This window comes from Triturus cristatus, chromosome 8 (genome assembly GCF_964204655.1).
Source record: "Triturus cristatus chromosome 8, aTriCri1.1, whole genome shotgun sequence".
In the NCBI taxonomy this organism is placed as follows: Eukaryota; Metazoa; Chordata; class Amphibia; order Caudata; family Salamandridae; genus Triturus; species Triturus cristatus.
The window spans coordinates 71,519,370-71,539,573 of NC_140591.1; the positions used below are offsets into that span (position 1 = coordinate 71,519,370).

General features: G+C 44.0%; 1 protein-coding gene and 1 long non-coding RNA gene across 4 annotated transcripts in view; one reads left to right on the top strand and one right to left on the bottom strand.

Annotated features, from left to right (window-relative positions):
* Positions 1-7,744, top strand: part of CASR (calcium sensing receptor) — a 606,327-nt gene extending 598,583 nt beyond the window's left edge. For both annotated transcript variants that reach the window (XM_085621014.1, XM_085621013.1), the window contains exon 7: positions 2,333-7,744. In XM_085621014.1, coding sequence (XP_085477140.1) covers positions 2,333-3,750 — 1,418 coding nt within the window. In that variant the 3' untranslated portion in view covers positions 3,751-7,744. The remainder of the gene's footprint in view (positions 1-2,332) is intronic.
* LOC146801354 (uncharacterized) overlaps positions 1-20,204 on the bottom strand; it is a 463,543-nt gene that overhangs the window by 336,454 nt on the left and 106,885 nt on the right. The gene's annotated exons all lie outside the window — the stretch shown is intronic.

A 20,204-nucleotide genomic window follows, 5' to 3' on the forward strand; every position in this document is an offset into this window, starting at 1 on the left:
CTGAGTTTTTCTAAGTAAAGAAAAGAGAAGCATAATCGGAGCCTCCAGTCCCGACATAGAATCAAAATTTGTGCCTGTCAGCCTCATCTGCTTCTAGCCAGCCAATCGGCTGTCCTGGTCGATCTGATTGGCTCTTAAGCAGTCATTTAGAATGGCTAGCATATCCAGAACCTTCCTGGATCATTTTTAGGTCAAAGAATATGTGGGTTGTCCCATGATGGAAATGAGGTGAGGGACTGTCGGTAGGGTGACCTGATTTTTAGAACATAAAACCGAGACTGTCACTGACATAGAAGTAGGACTACATGCTGTATAGCTATACACAAAAAACTCACAATTACAATATACACAAACTCTGTTGCATGACATTTAAAGACCCTCCCGCCATGCTTTGTGGCAAACGCCAGCTTGTTATCCCTTGGATGATGGGCTTTGTAGGTGCTGATTGACCCCTCATTAACTCATACTGTGCTGCGTGATTGACAGCGGAAGCACAAGAGATACTAATCAAGGAAACTCTGTCTCTCCTGCGATGAGGGGGGGCAGTTTTAGGGTGACTAGATCGTGTGACCCAAAAACTGGGACATTTTGCAAAAATAGAGGAAGGACTACAATTTTACATCAATAAAGTAGCAAAGAATGACAGCTCTCATCCTCATAGAAACACAGAAGAGGCACTAAGAAACTAAATAAAATGCAATTTTTAAAACCAGCATCATACTTGTTAATTAAATTGCTTACTCATAACAGCTGCTAACTAGCCCTGCTTTGGAACACCCAAAAAAGTGTCTCTCACTGTTTTTAGTTTACCCTCTCAAAAAACCGGGACATAAGCCAATTTTTTTGAAAATCTTTTTATTGAAAATTTTCCACACAAATCAACATACATTGGCATTGAGTAAGGCAACAGTTCAAACATTGGAGTGTGTACAGACATGCAGAGAGCAGCCCAACCATATTTTAACATTGCTGTTATGTGGGGCATCGCACTGGCCTTCCGTCGCATCCCGGAGTATACACAACAAGTCTCAATCCACTTGATGGTCAACGGTTTATTATCAGTCACTTAAGTCCGACTCTGAGGTTTCACGTAGGGGTGACATAAGCCAATTTCATCGAAATCTGTCGGTAAAGCTTTTGGAAAAACAGGGACGGTCCCGGAAAATCCGGGACGCCTGGTCACCCTAGTTGGTTTAAACTTGAGAATGCTTAGCCCTGTGAAATTGTGCGTATTCAACCTATACGCTCTCAAAAACCAGGACATGTTTGTTTTTTGTTTTTTTAAATGTGTTGGGACGCCCGGGACAGTTCTTGAAAAACCTCGACAGTCTGGGCTAATCCAGGAGTTTTGGTCACCCAGACTGTCAATCCTTGACTGGATACTGGGACTCCACCTATATTTTCCTTCTGTTTCCCCCTGCCACATATGCAGCTTAGGAAAATGGTGGTTCTCTCCAGGAACTGTAATGGTAATTGCATTTATATAGCACTTACTGCCCCTAACGAGGCATCAAAGCTCTTTTTGGCGAGTAGCACGCTACTCCGGAACCCAAAAATGATTACTGGTGAATTAATATAGGGAAATATGAAATTAATTTGAGTGGTGGACATTAGAGTCTGTGAGTTTGGTTAAAAACGATAATGGAGGGATAGAAGAGAGAAGGGTCAATTAAGTGTTTATTTGGAGAACACAGCAGTAGGAGGAGATGTGGGATGAGTAATAATGGATATGTGAATTAGGAAATAGGTGTAGCATCCACCTGTATATGTCAGTACTACAGATACATTCATCACAGCGGCATCTGTTGCTCCGTAAAGGGTCTTTATTCCATTCCTTTTCTAAAATTCTATTTGCGATTACTTCCTCCAGAAGATATAGTTGTTGAGTTAAGATCCAATGAAGGTTGATGAGGCTAGAGCCACAGGAAGTCTAGTATAGCTGCTTCTGTTTAGGAATAATTCTCCTCAAAACATATTTAAGAGGGTTGACCATAATAGATTCTTGAGTGCTTAATGCCCCTGACCAGAGTAATCCTGTAGAAAATGGAAGAGCTGATGTTGTTGAGAGGTCAGAGATGCTGGTGGGATGATGAAACCATTTGTTTGCTCCATAACATCTACCCCAGACCAACCTAGGTCACCAGATCATCTACCACATCCATTCCAAAGAGAAGTGAAAAACATAGTGCAAAAGTATTTTATTGTACATTGCCATGCATATCATATATCTGTAGAACAAGTTTCAAAACACACTGCTTGCTATTAAAATTACAAAATGTTGATTTATGTTATTCATTTGACTAATTGTGTTCTTTAAATGTTATCCTTACAGATTCGAGTGATTGTGAAAAATGCCCAGATAATTTCTGGTCCAATGAAAACCACACATCCTGCATTGCGAAGCAAATCGAGTTCCTCTCCTGGACGGAGCCTTTCGGCATTGCCCTTACTCTCTTCGCAGTCTTGGGAATTGTTCTGACATCCTTTGTCCTGGGAGTTTTTATCAAGTTTCGCAACACCCCTATTGTCAAGGCCACCAACAGAGAGCTCTCATACCTCCTCCTCTTCTCCCTGATCTGCTGCTTCACCAGCTCTCTTTTCTTCATAGGGGAGCCTCAGGATTGGACGTGCCGCTTGCGCCAGCCGACCTTCGGGATAAGCTTTGTGCTCTGCATCTCATGCATCCTGGTGAAGACCAATCGGGTCCTTCTTGTCTTTGAGGCTAAAATTCCCACCAGTTTCCACCGCAAATGGTGGGGCCTCAACCTCCAGTTCCTGTTGGTGTTCCTGTGCACCTTCGTGCAGATCATCATCTGTGTGATTTGGCTTTACACCACACCTCCTTCGAGCTATCGAAATCACGAGATGGAAGATGAGATCATATTTATCACCTGCAATGAGGGATCCTTGATGGCGTTGGGCTTTCTAATTGGCTACACTTGCCTGCTGGCTGCAGTCTGCTTCTTCTTTGCCTTCAAGTCCAGGAAACTTCCAGAAAACTTCAATGAAGCCAAATTCATCACCTTCAGCATGCTCATCTTCTTCATCGTCTGGATTTCCTTCATTCCTGCATATGCCAGCACCTATGGAAAATTTGTCTCTGCAGTTGAAGTCATCGCAATCCTAGCTTCCAGCTTTGGGCTATTGGCCTGCATTTTCTTCAACAAAATCTACATCATATTATTCAAACCCTCAAGGAACACCATTGAAGAGGTCCGGTGCAGCACGGCGGCCCATGCATTCAAGGTGGCAGCCAGGGCCACGTTGAGACGCAGCAATGTGTCTCACAAGAGATCCAATAGTCTTGGCGGTTCATCCGGCTCGACCCCGTCATCCTCTATTAGCAGTAAGAGCAACCAAGATGAGCCATTTTCCTGCAACGAGAAGCAGAGACCATGCAAGCACAAAGTGAGCTTTGGCAGCGGAACAGTCACTTTGTCCCTGGGTTTCGAGGAGCCTCAGCAGAATGCCGTCAGCAACAAAATACCCAACAGGAGGAATTCCCTGGAAGGCAAGCACAGCGATGACAGCCTGCTCAGGCATCGAGCTCTTCTACCTCTGCAAAACAGCGATGCAGGGAGCGAGTCCAGCTTCAAGACAGCCTCCAACAAGGACGTGTCAGGGTCGCAGGAATCTGTCATCCACACCAAGATTGAAACGCAACACACAGTTGATGAGACCTCTGTTCAGACATCAAATTCAAAGAATTATGTTGGCAGTACTATCACAGAAAATGCAATAAACTCTTAACAAGACTTGCAAAACTGTGATAATAGACTTTAAAGAAAGGGTGAAGTTCACAAACAGAGAGGTCAAAGACCTCTGGTTGGACTGTGCCACAAAGCATGTTGAAACCACTGAAGGAGTGTCTGTGTCCTGCATGCCCAAGCACAGATGAAGCCTGCAGAACCATGCCAAACAGGCTGAAGGGCACTATTGTTGTCCTGTTTTGTTCAAGTAAGAATCCCTGCCAAACAGATTAGAGCTGCAGGACCATGACTTATCGGTTGAGTAATGTTGCTTCATGTCATCCATCAGTCCATTCCGATACATGGGGACATGTCTTGTACTGAACATTCACAAAAAACAAAAACTTCTTTGAGCCGACTACCATCTCCACCTAGGAGGAACTTGCAACTTGCAATTTCCTTACCCAGTCTTACCTTACTGCTAGCCCTGTAGTTGCAAAGATGAGACGCCCTTGTAGTGCGACTGTCGAGAGTGCATATTCTTAGAAACATAGACCTGTATATCGTATTTATGAAGTCTTGAAACATTTAAGCATGCTTACTATGGGCTGGAGCACTTTCCTTAGATACTCTGAAACTACTCAAGTGCTCTTCAACGTATTGGTCATTTTGTATTCAAAGCTCAGAGCCAGCATGGTCTAGAAGTGATCTCTATGGATCTTGCAGAAACTGGAGGAGGACCGCCAGCCGCATGACTTAGTAGTTTAACGCATGGTATCCGTGTTCTTGGGAAGGTCTTGGCTGCAATGTGTTGCTTCAGTATAAGTGGACAAAAAATATATTATGTGTGGACGTTTCAGCCATTTCACACTTACTTCATGAGGGTGGACAGGGAAGATGCAGGTTGGCATCTCACAATCACTAAGGACCCAAAAGGACTCTAGTACCTTCTTATGGCCAACGACTTCTGTGTATGCACATACGCTTCTTGAGAAGCGGAGCCATTTACACTACTGTTTTTGAAAGAAAAGTAGTTTTTTAGTTAACCTTTAAGACTGTTCTCATTTTCTCTCTCTTGTTTGTACAGGCACAAAGTAGTAAAGTTGTATGCAGGCAATTCTTCCTTGAGAAATGCACATTTTTTGTTCTCGCTCTTGTTTGAATAGTGTTTTAGCTTGTGTGTATCTGTCTAATTTGCTCCACAAAGAACTCTCACTCAGGAATATCAGACGATTTGTCCTCTCTTCGGAACTCGTCAGTGTGAAGTAGCCGACCTTGTATTTCTGAATTAAAGATGAGGTAACAGCAAGCCACAGAAAGGATGTATGAGGAAAAACACAGCAAATGCCAATCAATTCCCTAGTGCACAGTAGTAATTGTATTTCCTGCAATCACTCAACATGTCTTACAAAAACAGCAAGGGTGGAATGGGGGAGTGTGGAATTAATTTAAACCCTCTTTTTCAATACACAAACTAACCATGGCGTTTTCAGGTCTCTAGGAATCCAGAAAAGTGTCTTATGTACATGGTTCACTGAGGAAACCTAAAGAAAACACACCCACTTTGTCTACTACCAGACGCTGCAGAGCCACAGAAGGCCATAGTGTTCGAGCCGGAGGTCCACAGTTTAGTGACCGAGATGGAATCCATATACAACAGCTGCCACCAAAAGGTCTACTGAAGAAATTGGGTGCACAAGTTACCAGAAAATTTAACTTGAGACAGATTCTTTGTAATCTACCTAAGATGGCTGCTCCCACCTCCCATTTACAGGCCAGGACAGTAATAATGCAGAGAAGTAAACAAAAAGAGTAACATGATCTCTGTTCATGCTTGTCAGAAACAGAAATACTTTGAACTCTGTTGGGAAGAGAAAAAACTAGAAGGGATTTATGCCAGGGTGTTCTGATAAGTAGTGATATGCTGTGCTAGATAACTGCTCTGTGGCTAGTGCCATGAATGCTGTACACATGCACATTGTTGGGAGGGTGTTGCACAGAAAGGGATGCATCTGCAGACACACACAGCAAGAGGGTGTTGCAGGCTCACACCCACAGGCCTTGCTGTGCAGTTCACAGTGACCCGCACTAGACTTTCCCACAATGTCCAAGAGCAGCCACATATCTCATCCCACACCCAATCTGTTAAGGCAACCTGTCTATATAAAGTAAGAAGACAGATTATCACATTCACAGGAGAGCAATGCAGTATGGGAAAGGGTAGAAAACAGGAAACTATGCCAAGCAGAGGGGAATGGGCAACACAACAACATAACAAAAGACAAACCTGGCCACGGGCATAGGGGTATTTTACTTGCAACTGGAAGGGAATAAAAAAGAAGTCTAAGTCGAGGCATGCGTGATGGGCTTTATGGCATCACCATCAGTTACCAGTTGTCGTTACAAGTAGTAAAATGTGCCCTTGTACCAGGGTAGGGGGCAGAAAATACCAAGCCAGCTACTCTGACCACCACATATTTTAGGGTACAATGTAAAAATACAGAGTACTAAAATAAAGAGTGAAAAATGTAGAGTTCAAAAATATAAACCATATATAGATAAACACATATATATGTGTATATATAACACATATTTCTTTAAACAAAGTTTGCAAAGTGTCAAATAAAAGAAGCAGGGGGAGAGCCTTTGAAAACTAGATTTTGCAGGAGTGAACACTCACAAAAATACACTTTTAGCATGGAATTCTGAAGCAAAAACCTTTCTGCGGCAGAAAAGATGATGTGCGGGCAATGTATGTGTGGATCACAACTCAATGAAGTGAAAGAATTGTGAACATTGCACAACTTTGCTGACAGATTTCTAAATCTGCATCCCCATAAACAATAGGTACCACTGGTGGTAACTTCCTGGAGCTGGTACTTCATTCAAGACCTCCCTGAAACAGGGTGCCTGGAATCAACCAAAAAATCTAGCGGGGGGAACCGTCCTGGAGTGGGAGGAGCTTTTATGTGCATGTCTTTGAACTAACTTGGGATTGTCACTGGTGCAGTCTCTGCCAGTTCATGCACCAGTGTCTGGGTGATCTGTTTCTTGAAAGAACTGGCTTTCTTGCTGCAATTGCAGTTGTTTTTAGAAAAACTTACTGTGAGTGACATTTGTCTGCTTTACTAGTTAAATTCAACCCATCCTCTTTTTGGACAAAAATAAATGCTCCACCTCTTAAAGGCAAGTGGAGACAAGTTCTAGGGTTCCTCGGATAGCTAGAGAAATGCTGATATTTACACAACTATTAGTGATGGCAATATTATAATTTCAAGGTGACAAACTACAATATCAAAAAGCTGCAACCATTATTGCCTTCACAAAACACCTGGAAGGTGAAATTTCCTTCAAACTAAAGATTTTGCAGATATTTTTCCAGCACATTTTTCAGGAAAACTATTTTGCAAAGGATTTTGCATGATCAAACCTCGGAGACCCTGAAAACCCTACTTTGTCTCGGACGAGCACTTACTATTATTTTTTTTATTTCTCCTTCTTTGCGAAATAGACAAGGTGTTTGAAAACACATCACTAAGCTGCCCAGAAAAGTGAGCTGTGCAAATTTGACATGTTCTTGAAGCTTTTTTTTCACTTTTACTCCGGAAAAAACTGCAAATCGATTTTTGCAGAAGTTTTCTGAAAAAAACATAATTTTTCAAGTCACATAATTGGAAAACCAAAACTCAAAACTTTACAATCACATGAAATTGTAGAACTCTAAAACTTCTCCATGGGATTATAATTTTGTGCACCTTCGTGAGTATACAGCGCCATTTTGAGGAGTCCTCAGTCTCGTTGCTGGGACAACAGTGTCATTCATTTTGTGCCTTACAGTACACTCCATTTTGTCCATTTTCTTCCTCTTCAAGAACACATTTTGTGAAAAAAATAACGGGAACCACAGAAAAATCATAGCAGTAAAAGAATAAGTAAAATGGCGCCCACGACTGAAAACGTACAAGTCTGAGAAATGCTGCTGTGTTTATTTTATCAACATGTATCTTTTGTAATCTTACATTCATGAAAATAAAAAAAAAACACTGTCTTGGTTATCATGCTATTTCTTGCTTCACTTTCTGTTTTTGGGTCAGTCCAGCCTTCTCCCTGCTGCTCAACATCACAGTAGAAAAAACATATGGAATGTGACGGGGAAAGGAAATGCCTTCTCAGGAAATAATTTTGGCGTGGCATTTGAGAAAAGAGGAAATTGCATGTAATTCAATTTCACATCATCTTTCTGACTTGCTTCCATAATCCATATGTTGAACTCAAATGTATTTGAAATTAATAACGTTACTGTAAATCTGAATATTATCTAAAATCAATTACAAAGGAACACATAGGAGTTCAATTCTGCATCTACAACCACTAGGGAAATGGACAGCCTGGACAACATACGGGAAGGCTTCCGTGAAACCAGGAGCAATGGCCGACCCACATTCTCGATTCCACTAGGCTATTGTAGAGCAACCATTTGGTTTATGCCCTTAACCACAAATATGTTGTCTGCCTGCAGGCTCTTTGGGCCCGATTCACAGAACTAACTTAAGACAAAATCCTAAACTTACTACCATTTTGGTATTCACAGAAGGCACTTACTCATTTCGATATTCACAGAAGTTAGGACTCCTAGCTTTAGGACTCCTAAATGCCTTCTGTGACTACCGAAAGTCTTAAAGTTAGGATTTTTCTCAGTTTAGGAGTAGTAGAGTTAGGAATCCTAACTTTAGGACTCCTAAACTGAGAAAAATCCTCATTTTAAGACTTTTGGTATTCACAGAAGGCATTTAGGAGTCTTAAAGTTAGGAGTCCTAACTTTACTGCTTCTAAACTGAAAATAATCCTAACTTTAAGACTTTTGGTATTCACAGAAGGCATTTAGGAGTCCTAAAGTTAGGAGTCCTAACTTTACTACTCCTAAACTGAGAAAAATCCTAACTTTAAGCCTTTCGGTATTCACAGAAGGCATTTAGGAGTCCTAAAGTTAGCACTCCTAACTTCTGTGAATACAGAAATGAGTAAGTTCCTTCTGTGAATACCAAAATGGTAGTAAGTTTAGGATTTTGTCTCAAGTTAGTTCTGTGAATCGGGCCCTTTGTTACCTAGTCTGATCAAGAGGACTTTCATAGTTGCACTCAAACCTCTTGTTTTAGTTAAAAGGGTATATTCCTACCAGAGTGCAGCCACACTAGTTTGAGGAGTGAGTTTATGTAGACTGTCCATCTCTGGCTTTACATGTTGGTCTATGTGTAAAATGTTCATATGAATGTAGCTACATTAATATTATCGGGCAACTAGTTTTATTTAGTCAAAATGTAAATTCTTTATGCTCAAAGGTGCCTGGCTAATGTTTCTCCAGTGTCACCGTTTGTCTCTGTGCAGTGGCTCTAGCATGCCTGGGAAGGGTATGGCCTCGCACCACACCACTGCTTTGTGTGTGCCACAGTTAATGAAGGGGAAACAACAGGGGACAAAGAAGAAGCAGGGTGGTGATAGGATGGGAAGGCACCCCTTTGGTAATTTAAAAAATGGGAGATAAGGAGAAAACCCTGTGAACAAAAATAAAACACCAAAGAACAAAAAGGGAGGTAGGCCACAGAAGAGTGGAAGAACTTCCAGGTTGCAGCTCGCCCCATCTAAAGAAGCCGCCCATCTCTTTGAACCACTAACATCAAAAAAGAGAGGGGTGCAAAAGAGTGGTATGTAATGTGTAAAGAAGAGGTGATTCATTTTCTGGAACTTATCCAGAATGCGTTCCGTGATTGGGATCCCTACACCCTCTTGCAGTGCAGACCATGGGGCTGAGATCATATTTGGGTCAGGGTGGCAAGGTAATTTACTCCATTGCCCTGAAAGAGTACCCGTCTGCCAAATTTAGAAATGTCCATCAGCCTGACAGACGTTTCTACCATTCACTGGAACCACCTTTAAGGTAGTTCCTGTGAATATATTGGAACTTTGCCATATAGCCCTGTGAAACAAGATGGAGCTGTATGGTAACGTTTCAAAACTTTTTTTATCTTTAAAAACAAAACCCCAAAGTGAGCTTTTGCTTTGAAAATAAAAAAGAACAATGCCTCCCTGACCGTGAAAGTGATCTCCCATGCAGAGGGGCCATTTTACATCTTTTACCGCCCCTTTCCGCCCCGTCAAAGAAGTTTGGCCAAGGCAGAAACAGAGTAATCTCTGACGTTGCCAAACTATTGTCACCTGTATTTAAATGTGGCGGGTTGACCACTATATATATATATATATATATATATATATATATATATATATATATATATATATATATATATATATATGTATATTATCTACTGGCAGTCGCCAGTAGATAGTTATAGTTAGGACCGTGTTGCCATAGGAAATCTCAAAATTCTATTTTGAATAACTTTGGCGCCGGTTGACGAATCTTCGCGAAATTTTCAAAACTAATGGGGCGCTCCGCTCAGCTCCTACCCTGAAAGTCTCGGGGTGATTCGTCAAGCGGGGGCCGAGAAAAAAGGGGGGTCCCAAAACACTTTTTCCCCATGCATTTTTCAATAGGACCTTTAGTCGAAGGTACAGCCCGAACGGCTGAACAGAATTACTTGAAATTTGGCAGAGAGGTAGTCCTCAGGTCAGGGAAGTAACTTTTGCAGGTCTGGTGTCAATCTGTTCAGTATTTCCTGAGAAAATAGCATTTAAAAGCATATAAATATCTATATGCTCGCACCTGCGCGAAGCGCACCGTGCGTGCACGGTGCGCGCACGGTGAAAAACCTTAAAAAATATATACATATTAATAAATACATAACTTAGCATTTAAAAAACCGTACAAATTCACTTAAAAAACCATAGGTTTCACACACGTTATAGTTAGGAATTAGCATTTAAAAAACCTTGCAAATTCACTTAAAAAACCATAGGTTTCACACAGGTTATAGTTAGGTGGACATTTCACTCGTAAAAAACCTATGAAATTCCCCCGTTATAGTTAGTTCAGATAACTATAACTCGCGCGACCGCCACTCTATCACAAGGATGATGTCATCAGTGATGTCATGAGTGATGCCACTGACCATGTCATGAGTGATGTAATATGTGACGTCATGAGCAGTGGATTGCGGGCGCACGAGTTATAGTTATCTGAACTAACTATAACGGGGGAATTTCATTGGTTTTTTACTAGTGAAATGTCCACCTAACTATAACCTGTGTGAAACCTATGGTTTTGTAAGTGAATATATATATATATATATATTACCTACTGGCGGTCGCCAGTAGGTAGTTATAGTTAGGACCCTGTTTCCATAGGAAATCCGCAACATTCTATTTGGAATAACTTTGGCGCCGGTCGTCGAATCCTCGCAAAATTTTCAAAACTAATGGGGCGCTACGCTCCGCTCATACCCTGAAAGTCTCGGGGGGATTCGTCAAGTGGGGGCTGAGAAAAAAGGGGGGTCCCAAAACGCGTTTTCCCCATGCATTTTTCCATAGGACATTTAGACACATCTACAGCCCGAACGGCTGAACAGAATTACTTGTAATTTGGCAGAGAGGTAGACCTCAGGTCAAGGAAGTGCCTTTTGTAGGTCTGGTGTAAATCTGTTCAGTAGTTCCTGAGAAAATAGCATTTAAATCAATATATATATCTGTAAGCGCGCTCCGAGCGCGCACCGTAAGCTTACCGTACGCGTACGGTGCCGTGCGCGAGCGCGATTCTGATTGGCTGTTAGATCTTAGTAAACATTCGAATCGGTCAAAACCAGGAAGTGTCGGCCGCCATTTTCTCTCTCGCACTCTGAGGGGGGGGAGGAAAAACAAAGTTGGATATCATGCAAAGGGGCAGGCTAGACAGTTCCTATCCACCTACCCTTTTTATGGTGTCCCAGAAGGCCATCAAAGGCCAAAAATTAATTTTTTTTTGTTTTTTGAAAAAACGCCGAATGCGCTTACCGTACGCGTACGGCAAACAATAAATTAAAAAAAAACAAAATCCATATTTCCCCCCCCCCCCCGTGTGCAAAAGGTGCCCGTCGGGCACCTTTTGTGCATGTCATATTGAACTAGCGAACATTTAATAGATAACCTTTCACAACGAAGCGCATAATATGTCCTCCGTGTGCGGACGGTGCGCGAAGGGCATCGTGCGTACATGGCCCATCCAGCGTAACGTGGGCACGCGGTGCGCGTAGCGCACCGCGTGCCCACCGTGCGTGCACGGAACGAACTGCGTGAAGTGGGCGCGCACGGCACGAACGGTGTAAAGTAACTTAGCATTTACAAAAACGTACAAATTCACTGAAAAAACCATAGGTTTCACACACGTTATAGTTAGGAATTAGCATTTAAAAAACCTTGCAAATTCACTGAAAAAACCATAGGTTTCACACAAGTTATAATTAGCTGTACATTTCACTCGTAAAAAACCAATGAAATTCCACGTTATAGTTAGTGCAAGCAACTATAACTCACGCGACCGCAATCCTCTGCTGATGCTAATACTGTATTTAGACGCTTATTTGCCCATGTCTTCTTCCATTAAATTTTAGCTATACATATATTACAAATATTTTTTTTTCATAAAGACACATATGTCATTAGCAGAGGATTGCGGTCGCGTGAGTTATAGTTGCCTGCACTAACTATAACGTGGAATTTCATTGGTTTTTTACGAGTGAAATGTACAGCTAACTATAACTTGTGTGAAACCTATGGTTTTTTCAGTGAATATATATATATATATATATATATTATCTACTGGCGGTTGCCAGTAGATAGTTATAGTTACAACCTAGCTTCCATAGGAAATCTCAAAATTCTATTTTGAATAACTTTGGCGCCGGTTGACGAATCCTCACGAAATTTTCAAAACTAATGGGGCGCTCCGTTCAGCTCCTACCCTGACAGTCTCGGGGTGATTCGTCAAGTAGGGGCTGAGAAAAAAGGGGGGTCCCAAAACGCGTTTTCCCCATGCATTTTTCCATAGGACCTTTAGACACAGCTACAGCCCGAACGGCTGAACAGAATTACTTGAAATTTGGCAGAGAGGTAGCCATAAGGTCAAGGAAGTGCCTTTTGCAGGTCTGGTGTAAATCTGTTCAGTATTTCCTGAGCAAATAGCATTTAAAAGCATATCAATATCTATACGCGCGCACCGTGCGCGCATTGTGCGCGCACCCTGCCGTGCGCGAGCTCAATTCTGATTGGTTGTTAGATGTCGGTAAACATTCGAATCGGTCGAAACCAGGAAGTGTCGGCCGCCATTTTGTCTCTCGCAGTCTGAGAGGGTGAAAAACAAAGGTGGAGAATGTGACAGAGTGGACAGTTCCTGACCCCCTAACCTTGGCCAGGGGGTCACAGAAGGACCCCAAGGGAAAAAACAAAACAATTTTTTTTTATAAAAAATTGCGAGGTGCGCGCACCCTGCGCGCACGGCACGAACTGCGAACCGTGTTTAAAAAAAAAAATAATCATTTGTTTTGTTTGAAAAACCTGAAAAAAAAACCAAAAAAAAAAACATAACTTAGCATTTAAAAAACCGTACAAATTCACTGAAAAAACCATAGGTTTCACACACGTTATAGTTACGAATTAGCATTTAAAAAACCTTGCAAATTCACTTAAAAAACCATAGGTTTCACACATGTTATAGATAGCTGGACATTTCACTCGTAAAAAAACCAATGAAATTCCCCCGTTATAGTTAGTGCTGGCAACTATAACTCACACGACCGCAATCCTCTGCTGATGACGTCAGATATTACATCACTGATGACATATGTGTCTTTCGGAAAAATAAATATTTGTAATATATGTATAGCTAAAAATTAATGGAAGAAGACATGGGTAAATAAGTGTCTAAATACAGTGATGTAATATCTGACGTCATCAGCAGAGGATTGCGGTCGTGTGAGTTATAGTTGCCAGCACTAACTATAACGGGGGAATTTCATTGGTTTTTTACGAGTGAAATGTCCAGCTAACTATAACATGTGTGAAACCTATGGTTTTTTAAGTGAATATATATATATATATATATATATATATATATATATATATATATATATATATATATCAAACCAATACTCCCTCTAGGTAAGAAAGAGTGTGGGACAGCTCTGGGGTGCAGAAAAGTGGCTTTATTGGTAAAAAAGCGCTGGCATTACGAGTCTATGAAACGCTGGCAGACGAGTTTCATCCCTTAATAGCTTTCCTCAGTGCCCGTTTTCATGTTCTCATTCCATCTCTGGGGGTCAGCTCGAAAGATCTTTAAATAGCGACCTCATCCAATCAGCTGATCACTTGCCCCTCCCCCGCCTCGATGATACGGCGGCACCTCGCGCTACTCCTCCCAGAACACGGCATGCTGGTAGATGGAGTCCTCAGAGCAGTCCCATACCGTGATGGGGTATTGCACAACACCATGTGATGTCCCACTATGTGGCTGATGAACCCCACACCACCGCAGTTGTCTGGAAGATCAAGCCACTTTTCGTACCCCTTCTCAGGCAATTCAATCTTGCCTCCTCTCTCCCCAAGTAACGGTAACCTCCATGTGGAAATCTGCTGTACCAGGGGGGGCGACGCGTTGCAGTTCCATGCGACGACCAAAGCTGCAGGCACACCGCGTAGCTCCTGAATGAGAGGGCGTCCCGCTAAACCAGCAGCCTGCTCGCTGGTAAAACACCAAATCAATACTCCCTCTAGGTAAGAAAGAGTGTGGGACAGCTCCGGGGTGCAGAAAAGTGGCTTTATTGGTGAAAAAGAGCTGGCATTACGAGTCCATGAAACGCTGGCAGGCGCGTTTCAGCCCTTAATAGCTTTCCTCAGTGCCCGTTTTCATGTTCTCATTCCATCTCTGGGGGTCAGCTCAAAAGATCTTTAAATGGCGACCTCATCCAATCAGCTGATCACTTGCCCCTCCCCCCGCCTCGATGATACGGCGGCACCTCGCGCTACTCCTCCCAGAACACGGCATGCTGGTAGATGGAGTCCTCAGAGCAGTCCCATACCGTGATGGGGTATTGCACAACACCATGTGATGTCCCACTATGTGGCTCATGAACCCCACACCACCGCAGTTGTCCGGAAGATCAAGCCACTTTTTGTACCCCTTCTCAGGCAATTCAATCTTGCCTCCTCTCTCCACAGGTAACGGTAACCTCCATGTGGAAATCTGCTGTACCAGGGGGGGCGACGCGTTGCAGTTCCATGCGACGACCAAAGCTGCAGGCACACCGCGTAGCTCCTGAACAAGAGGGCGTCCCGCTAAACCAACAGCCTGCTCGCTGGTAAAACACCAAACCAATACTCCCTCTAGGTAAGAAAGAGTGTGGGACAGCTCCGGGGTGCAGAAAAGTGGCTTTATTGGTGAAAAAGCGCTGGCATTACGAGTTTCCATGAAATGCTGGCAGACGCGTTTCAGCCCTTAATAGCTTTCCTCAGTGCCCATTTTCATGTTCTCATTCCATCTCTGGGGGTCAGCTCGAAAGATCTTTAAATGGCGACCTCATCCAATCAGCTGATCACTTGCCCCTCCCCCCGCCTCGATGATACGGCGGCACCTCGCGCTACTCCTCCCAGAACACGGCATGCTGGTAGATGGAGTCCTCAGAGCAGTCCCATACCGTGATGGGGTATTGCACAACACCATGTGATGTCCCACTATGTGGCTCATGAACCCCACACCACCGCAGTTGTCCGGAAGATCAAGCCCCTTTTTGTACCCCTTCTCAGGCAATTCAATCTTGCCTCCTCTCTCCACAGGTAACGGTAACCTCCATGTGGAAATCTGCTGTACCAGGGGGGGCGACGCGTTGCAGTTCCATGTGACGACCAGAGCTGCAGGCACACCGCGTAGCTCCTGAACGAGAGGGCGTCCCGCTAAACCAGCAGCCTGCTCACTGGTAAAACACCAAACCAATACTCCCTCTCGGTAAGAAAGAGTGTTGGACAGCTCCGGGTGCAGAAAAGTGGCTTTATTGGTGAAAAAGCGCTGGCATTACGAGTCCATGAAACGCTGGCAGACGCGTTTCAGTCCTTAATAGCTTTCCTCAGTGCCCGTTTTCATGTTCTCATTCCATCTCTGGGGGTCAGCTTGAAAGATCTTTAAATGGCGACCTCATCCAATCAGCTGATCACTTGCCCCTCACCCCGCCTCGATGATACGGCGGCACCTCGCGCTACTCCTCCCAGAACACGGCATGCTGGTAGATGGAGTCCTCAGAGTAGTCCCATACCGTGATGGTATTGCACAACACCATGTGATGTCCCACTATGTGGCTGATGAACCCCACACCACCGCAGTTGTCCGGAAGATCAAGCCACTTTTTGTACCCCTTCTCAGGCAATTCAATCGTGCCTCCTCTCTCCCCAGGTAACGGTAACCTCCATGTGGAAATCTGCTGTTCCAGGGGGGGCGACGCATTGCAGTTCCATGCGACGACCAAAGCTGCAGGCACACTGCGTAGCTCCTGAACGAGAGGGCGTCCCGCTAAACCAGCAGCCTGCTCGCTGGTAAAACACCAAACCAATACTCCCTCTAGGTAAGAAAGAGTGTGAGACAGCTCCGGGGTGCAGAAAAGTGGCTTTATTGGTGAAAAAGCTCTGGCATTACGAGTCCATGAAACGCTGGTAGACGCGTTTCAGCCCTTAATAGTTTTCCTCAGTGCCCGTTTTCATGTTCTCATTCCATCTCTGGGGGTCAGCTCGAAAGATCTTTAAATGGTGACCTCATCCAATCAGCTGATCACTTGCCCCTCCCCCGCCTCGATGATACGGCAGCACCTCGTGCTACTCCTCCCAGAACACGGCATGCTGGTAGATGGAGTCCTTAGAGCAGTCCCATACCGTGATGCGGTATTGCACAACAGTATGTGATGTCCCACTATGTGGCTGATGAACCCCACACCACCGCAGTTGTCCGGAAGATCAAGCCACTTTTTGTACCCCTTCTCAGGCAATTCAATCTTGCCTCCTCTCTCCCCAGGTAACGGTAACCTCCATGTGGAAATCCGCTGTACCAGGGGGGACGACGCGTTGCAGTTCCATGCGACGACCAAAGCTGCAGGCACACCGCGTAGCTCCTGAACGAGAGGGCGTCCCGCTAAACCAGCAGCCTGCTCGCTGGTAAAACACCAAACCAATACTCCCTCTAGGTAAGAAAGAGTGTGGGAAAGCTCCGGGGTGCGGAAAAGTGGATTTATTGGTGAAAAAGCGCTGGCATTACGAGTCCATGAAATGCTGGCAGACGCGTTTCAGCCCTTAATAGCTTTCCTCAGTGCCCGTTTTCATGTTCTCATTCCATCTCTGGGGGTCAGCTCGAAAGATCTTTAAATGGCGACCTCATCCAATCAGCTGATCACTTGCCCCTCCCCCCGCCTCGATGATACGGCGGCACCTCGCTCTACTCCTCCCAGAACACGGCATGCTCGTAGATGGAGTCCTCAGAGCAGTCCCATACCGTGATGGGGTATTGCACAACACCATGTGATGTCCCACTATGTGGCTGATGAACCCCCCACCACCGCAGTTCTCCGGAAGATCAAGGCACTTTTTTTACCCCTTCTCAGGCAATTCAATCTTGCCTTCTCTCTCCCCAGGTAACGGTAACCTCCATGTGGAAATCTGCTGTACCAGGGGGGGCGACGCGTTGCAGTTCCATGCGACGACCAAAGCTGCAGGCACACCGCGAAGCTCCTGAACGAGAGGGCGTCCCGCTAAACACGCAGCCTGCTCGCTGGTAAAACACCAAACCAATACTCCCTCTAGGTAAGAAAGAGTGTGGGACAGCTCCGGGGTGCGGAAAAGTGGCTTCATTGGTGAAAAAGCGCTGTCATTACGAGTCCATGAAACGCTGGCAGACGCGTTTCAGCCCTTAATAGCTTTCCTCAGTGCCCATTTTCATGTTCTCATTCCATTTCTGGGGGTCAGCTCGAAAGATCTTTAAATGGCGACCTCATCCAATCAGCTGATCACTTGCCCCTCCCCCCGCCTCGATGATACGGCGGCACCTCGCTCTACTCCTCCCCGAACACGGCATGCTGGTAGATAGAGTCCTCAGAGCAGTCCCATACCGTGATGGGGTATTGCACAACACCATGTGATGTCCCACTATGTGGCTGATGAACCCCACACCACCGCTGTTGTCCGGAAGATCAAGCCACTTTTTGTACCCCTTCTCAGGCAATTCAATCTTGCCTCCTCTCTCCCCAGGTAACGGTAACCTCCATGTGGAAATCTGCTGTACCAGGGGGGAGACGCATTGCAGTTCCATGCGACGACCAAAGCTGCAGGCACACCGCGTAGCTCCTGAACGAGAGGGCGTCCCGCTAAACCAACAGCCTGCTCGCTGGTAAAACACCAAACCAATACTCCCTCTAGGTAAGAAAGAGTGTGGGACAGCTCCGGGGTGCAGAAAAGTGGCTTTATTGGAAATGAATAACATTACTGTAAATCCAAATATAATCTAAAATCAATTACAAAGAAACACATAGGAGTAGAATGATTTAAATTCTGCATCTACAACCGCTAGGGAAATGGACAGCCTGGACAGCATACGGGAAAGCTTCCGTGAAACCAGGAGCAATGACCGACCCACATTCTCGATTCCACTAGGCTATTGTAGAGCAACCATTTGGTTTATGCCTATAACCACAAATATGTTGTCTGTCAGCAGGCTCTTTGTTGCCTAGTCTGACCAAGAGGACTTTCATAGTTGCAATCAAACCTCTTGTGTTTTTAGTAAAAGGCTATATTCCTTCCAGAGTGCAGCCCCACTAGTTAGTTAGTTAGTTAATACTTTATTCGAGTTCAAAATTCATGAAGTCATAAAAGCAACAAGTTCATTACAAAGACAAAGATAAAACACAAAGCAGTTATTGTAAAAACATGCGAAGTATCCTAAAAATTAATTAAACTTTTCCTTTTCCTTAAAATACTTTTTTAAAAGCCCAGCATAATTGATACACAGTATTCATCATTTAGAGAGACTAAAAACAATAAAGCAGGCCGGCATTGTCTCCATGAACTATGTTTTTTTAAGAGTGGCTTGATCCATTTTGATCGTTCCAACGAATAAAATTTACAAAAACAAATTACATGCAGAGAGGATTGGGAAGACAAGTTATCGCACGGGCAGTTACAAAGATTTCTAGCCCAGTCATTTACAGCGGGAAAAGTAACTAGACGGAAGAAGATGTCGAACCTAAGTCTAGTTAATAGATAACAGTCAAAGCCCTCCTGACACCAGATTAGATAAGGCTGGATAGTATAAGAGACTAGGGTACATTGATGTTGCATAACCAGGTTCTTATTTAGTTCTACACCTAGTCTAAGAGATTCAACGTGATCCCAGCACAACTCCTTCAGGTCCTTTCTGGTAATCCTGCACATTGACTCGGGTTGGTGATAAAACTCAGGTCTTCCGAGGTCCCTAGTAAAATTGCAAATGTACTTCAGCCAGGGTATCCTGAGGGCCCTATCCAGCCCCATACAATCTTTGATAATATTTCTGTTTAACATTAGGTCCGGTGATGTCCAAATTCTGTGCCAGAGCAGAACTGGTTGGATACTAATCAGGTCACTCACATAACGCACACCCAGCTCTGCATGACAATTAAAAACAGGGGAGCTAACCGGGGTTGACAGAATAAATCTCAGAAATGCATTCTCTACCTTTTGTATTGAGGAAGAGTTATGAATCCCCCAGATACCTGCCCCATATATAGCAGTACTGATACACTGTGCCTGATAGATTTTTTAAGAGAATCGTGGATGGTCTCTTCCCCAGTTTTTTCGAAAAGGACATAAGTGCAGCAGTGGCTTTCTTAAATATCAAAGTCCTATTTCTAATGGCAGGCCCCCAGGACCCTGTTTCTTCAAGGACTACACCCAGGTATGAGAAAGTTTTAGTTGAGGCAAGTTTCTCCTTCCCAACAAACAAACGACACTCTTTTTTCTTTGATCTGCCACAGGTCATTACAAATAATTTGGATACGTTAAGTTTTAGCCCCCTGTTATCCATAAAGTTTAAGTAGGTGTCCAGAGCAGTTTGAAGACCTCTTTGAGTCCGAGACATGATCACTGCATCGTCTGCATATAAAAGGGACGCGATTTGATGCTGGTTAACCTGGGGAGAGTCGCGTACCACAGCAACTAGCTCCTTTTCTAGGTCATTAATGTACAGATTGAACAGAAATGGGGCGAGTACGCACCCTTGTCTCACTCCCCTTTTTACATGAAAAGGCTTGGAGCATTCACCATTGGTGCCGTATCTAACTTTCGCCCTGGCCCCAACGTACAGTTGTCTTAAAAAGGAGATAAGTACTTCGTCCACCTTCAAGTCCCTCAGGATCTGCCATAAGCGATTGTGAATAACACAATCGAAAGCAGCGCTTAAATCTACAAACACTACAAAGAGTTTGACTTCTTTGGCCTGGGTGTATTTTCCTGAGATTAAGGTAAAGTTAAGGACCTGTTCCAAGGTGCCACATCCCTCACGAAAGCCATATTGTACCGGGGATAAAA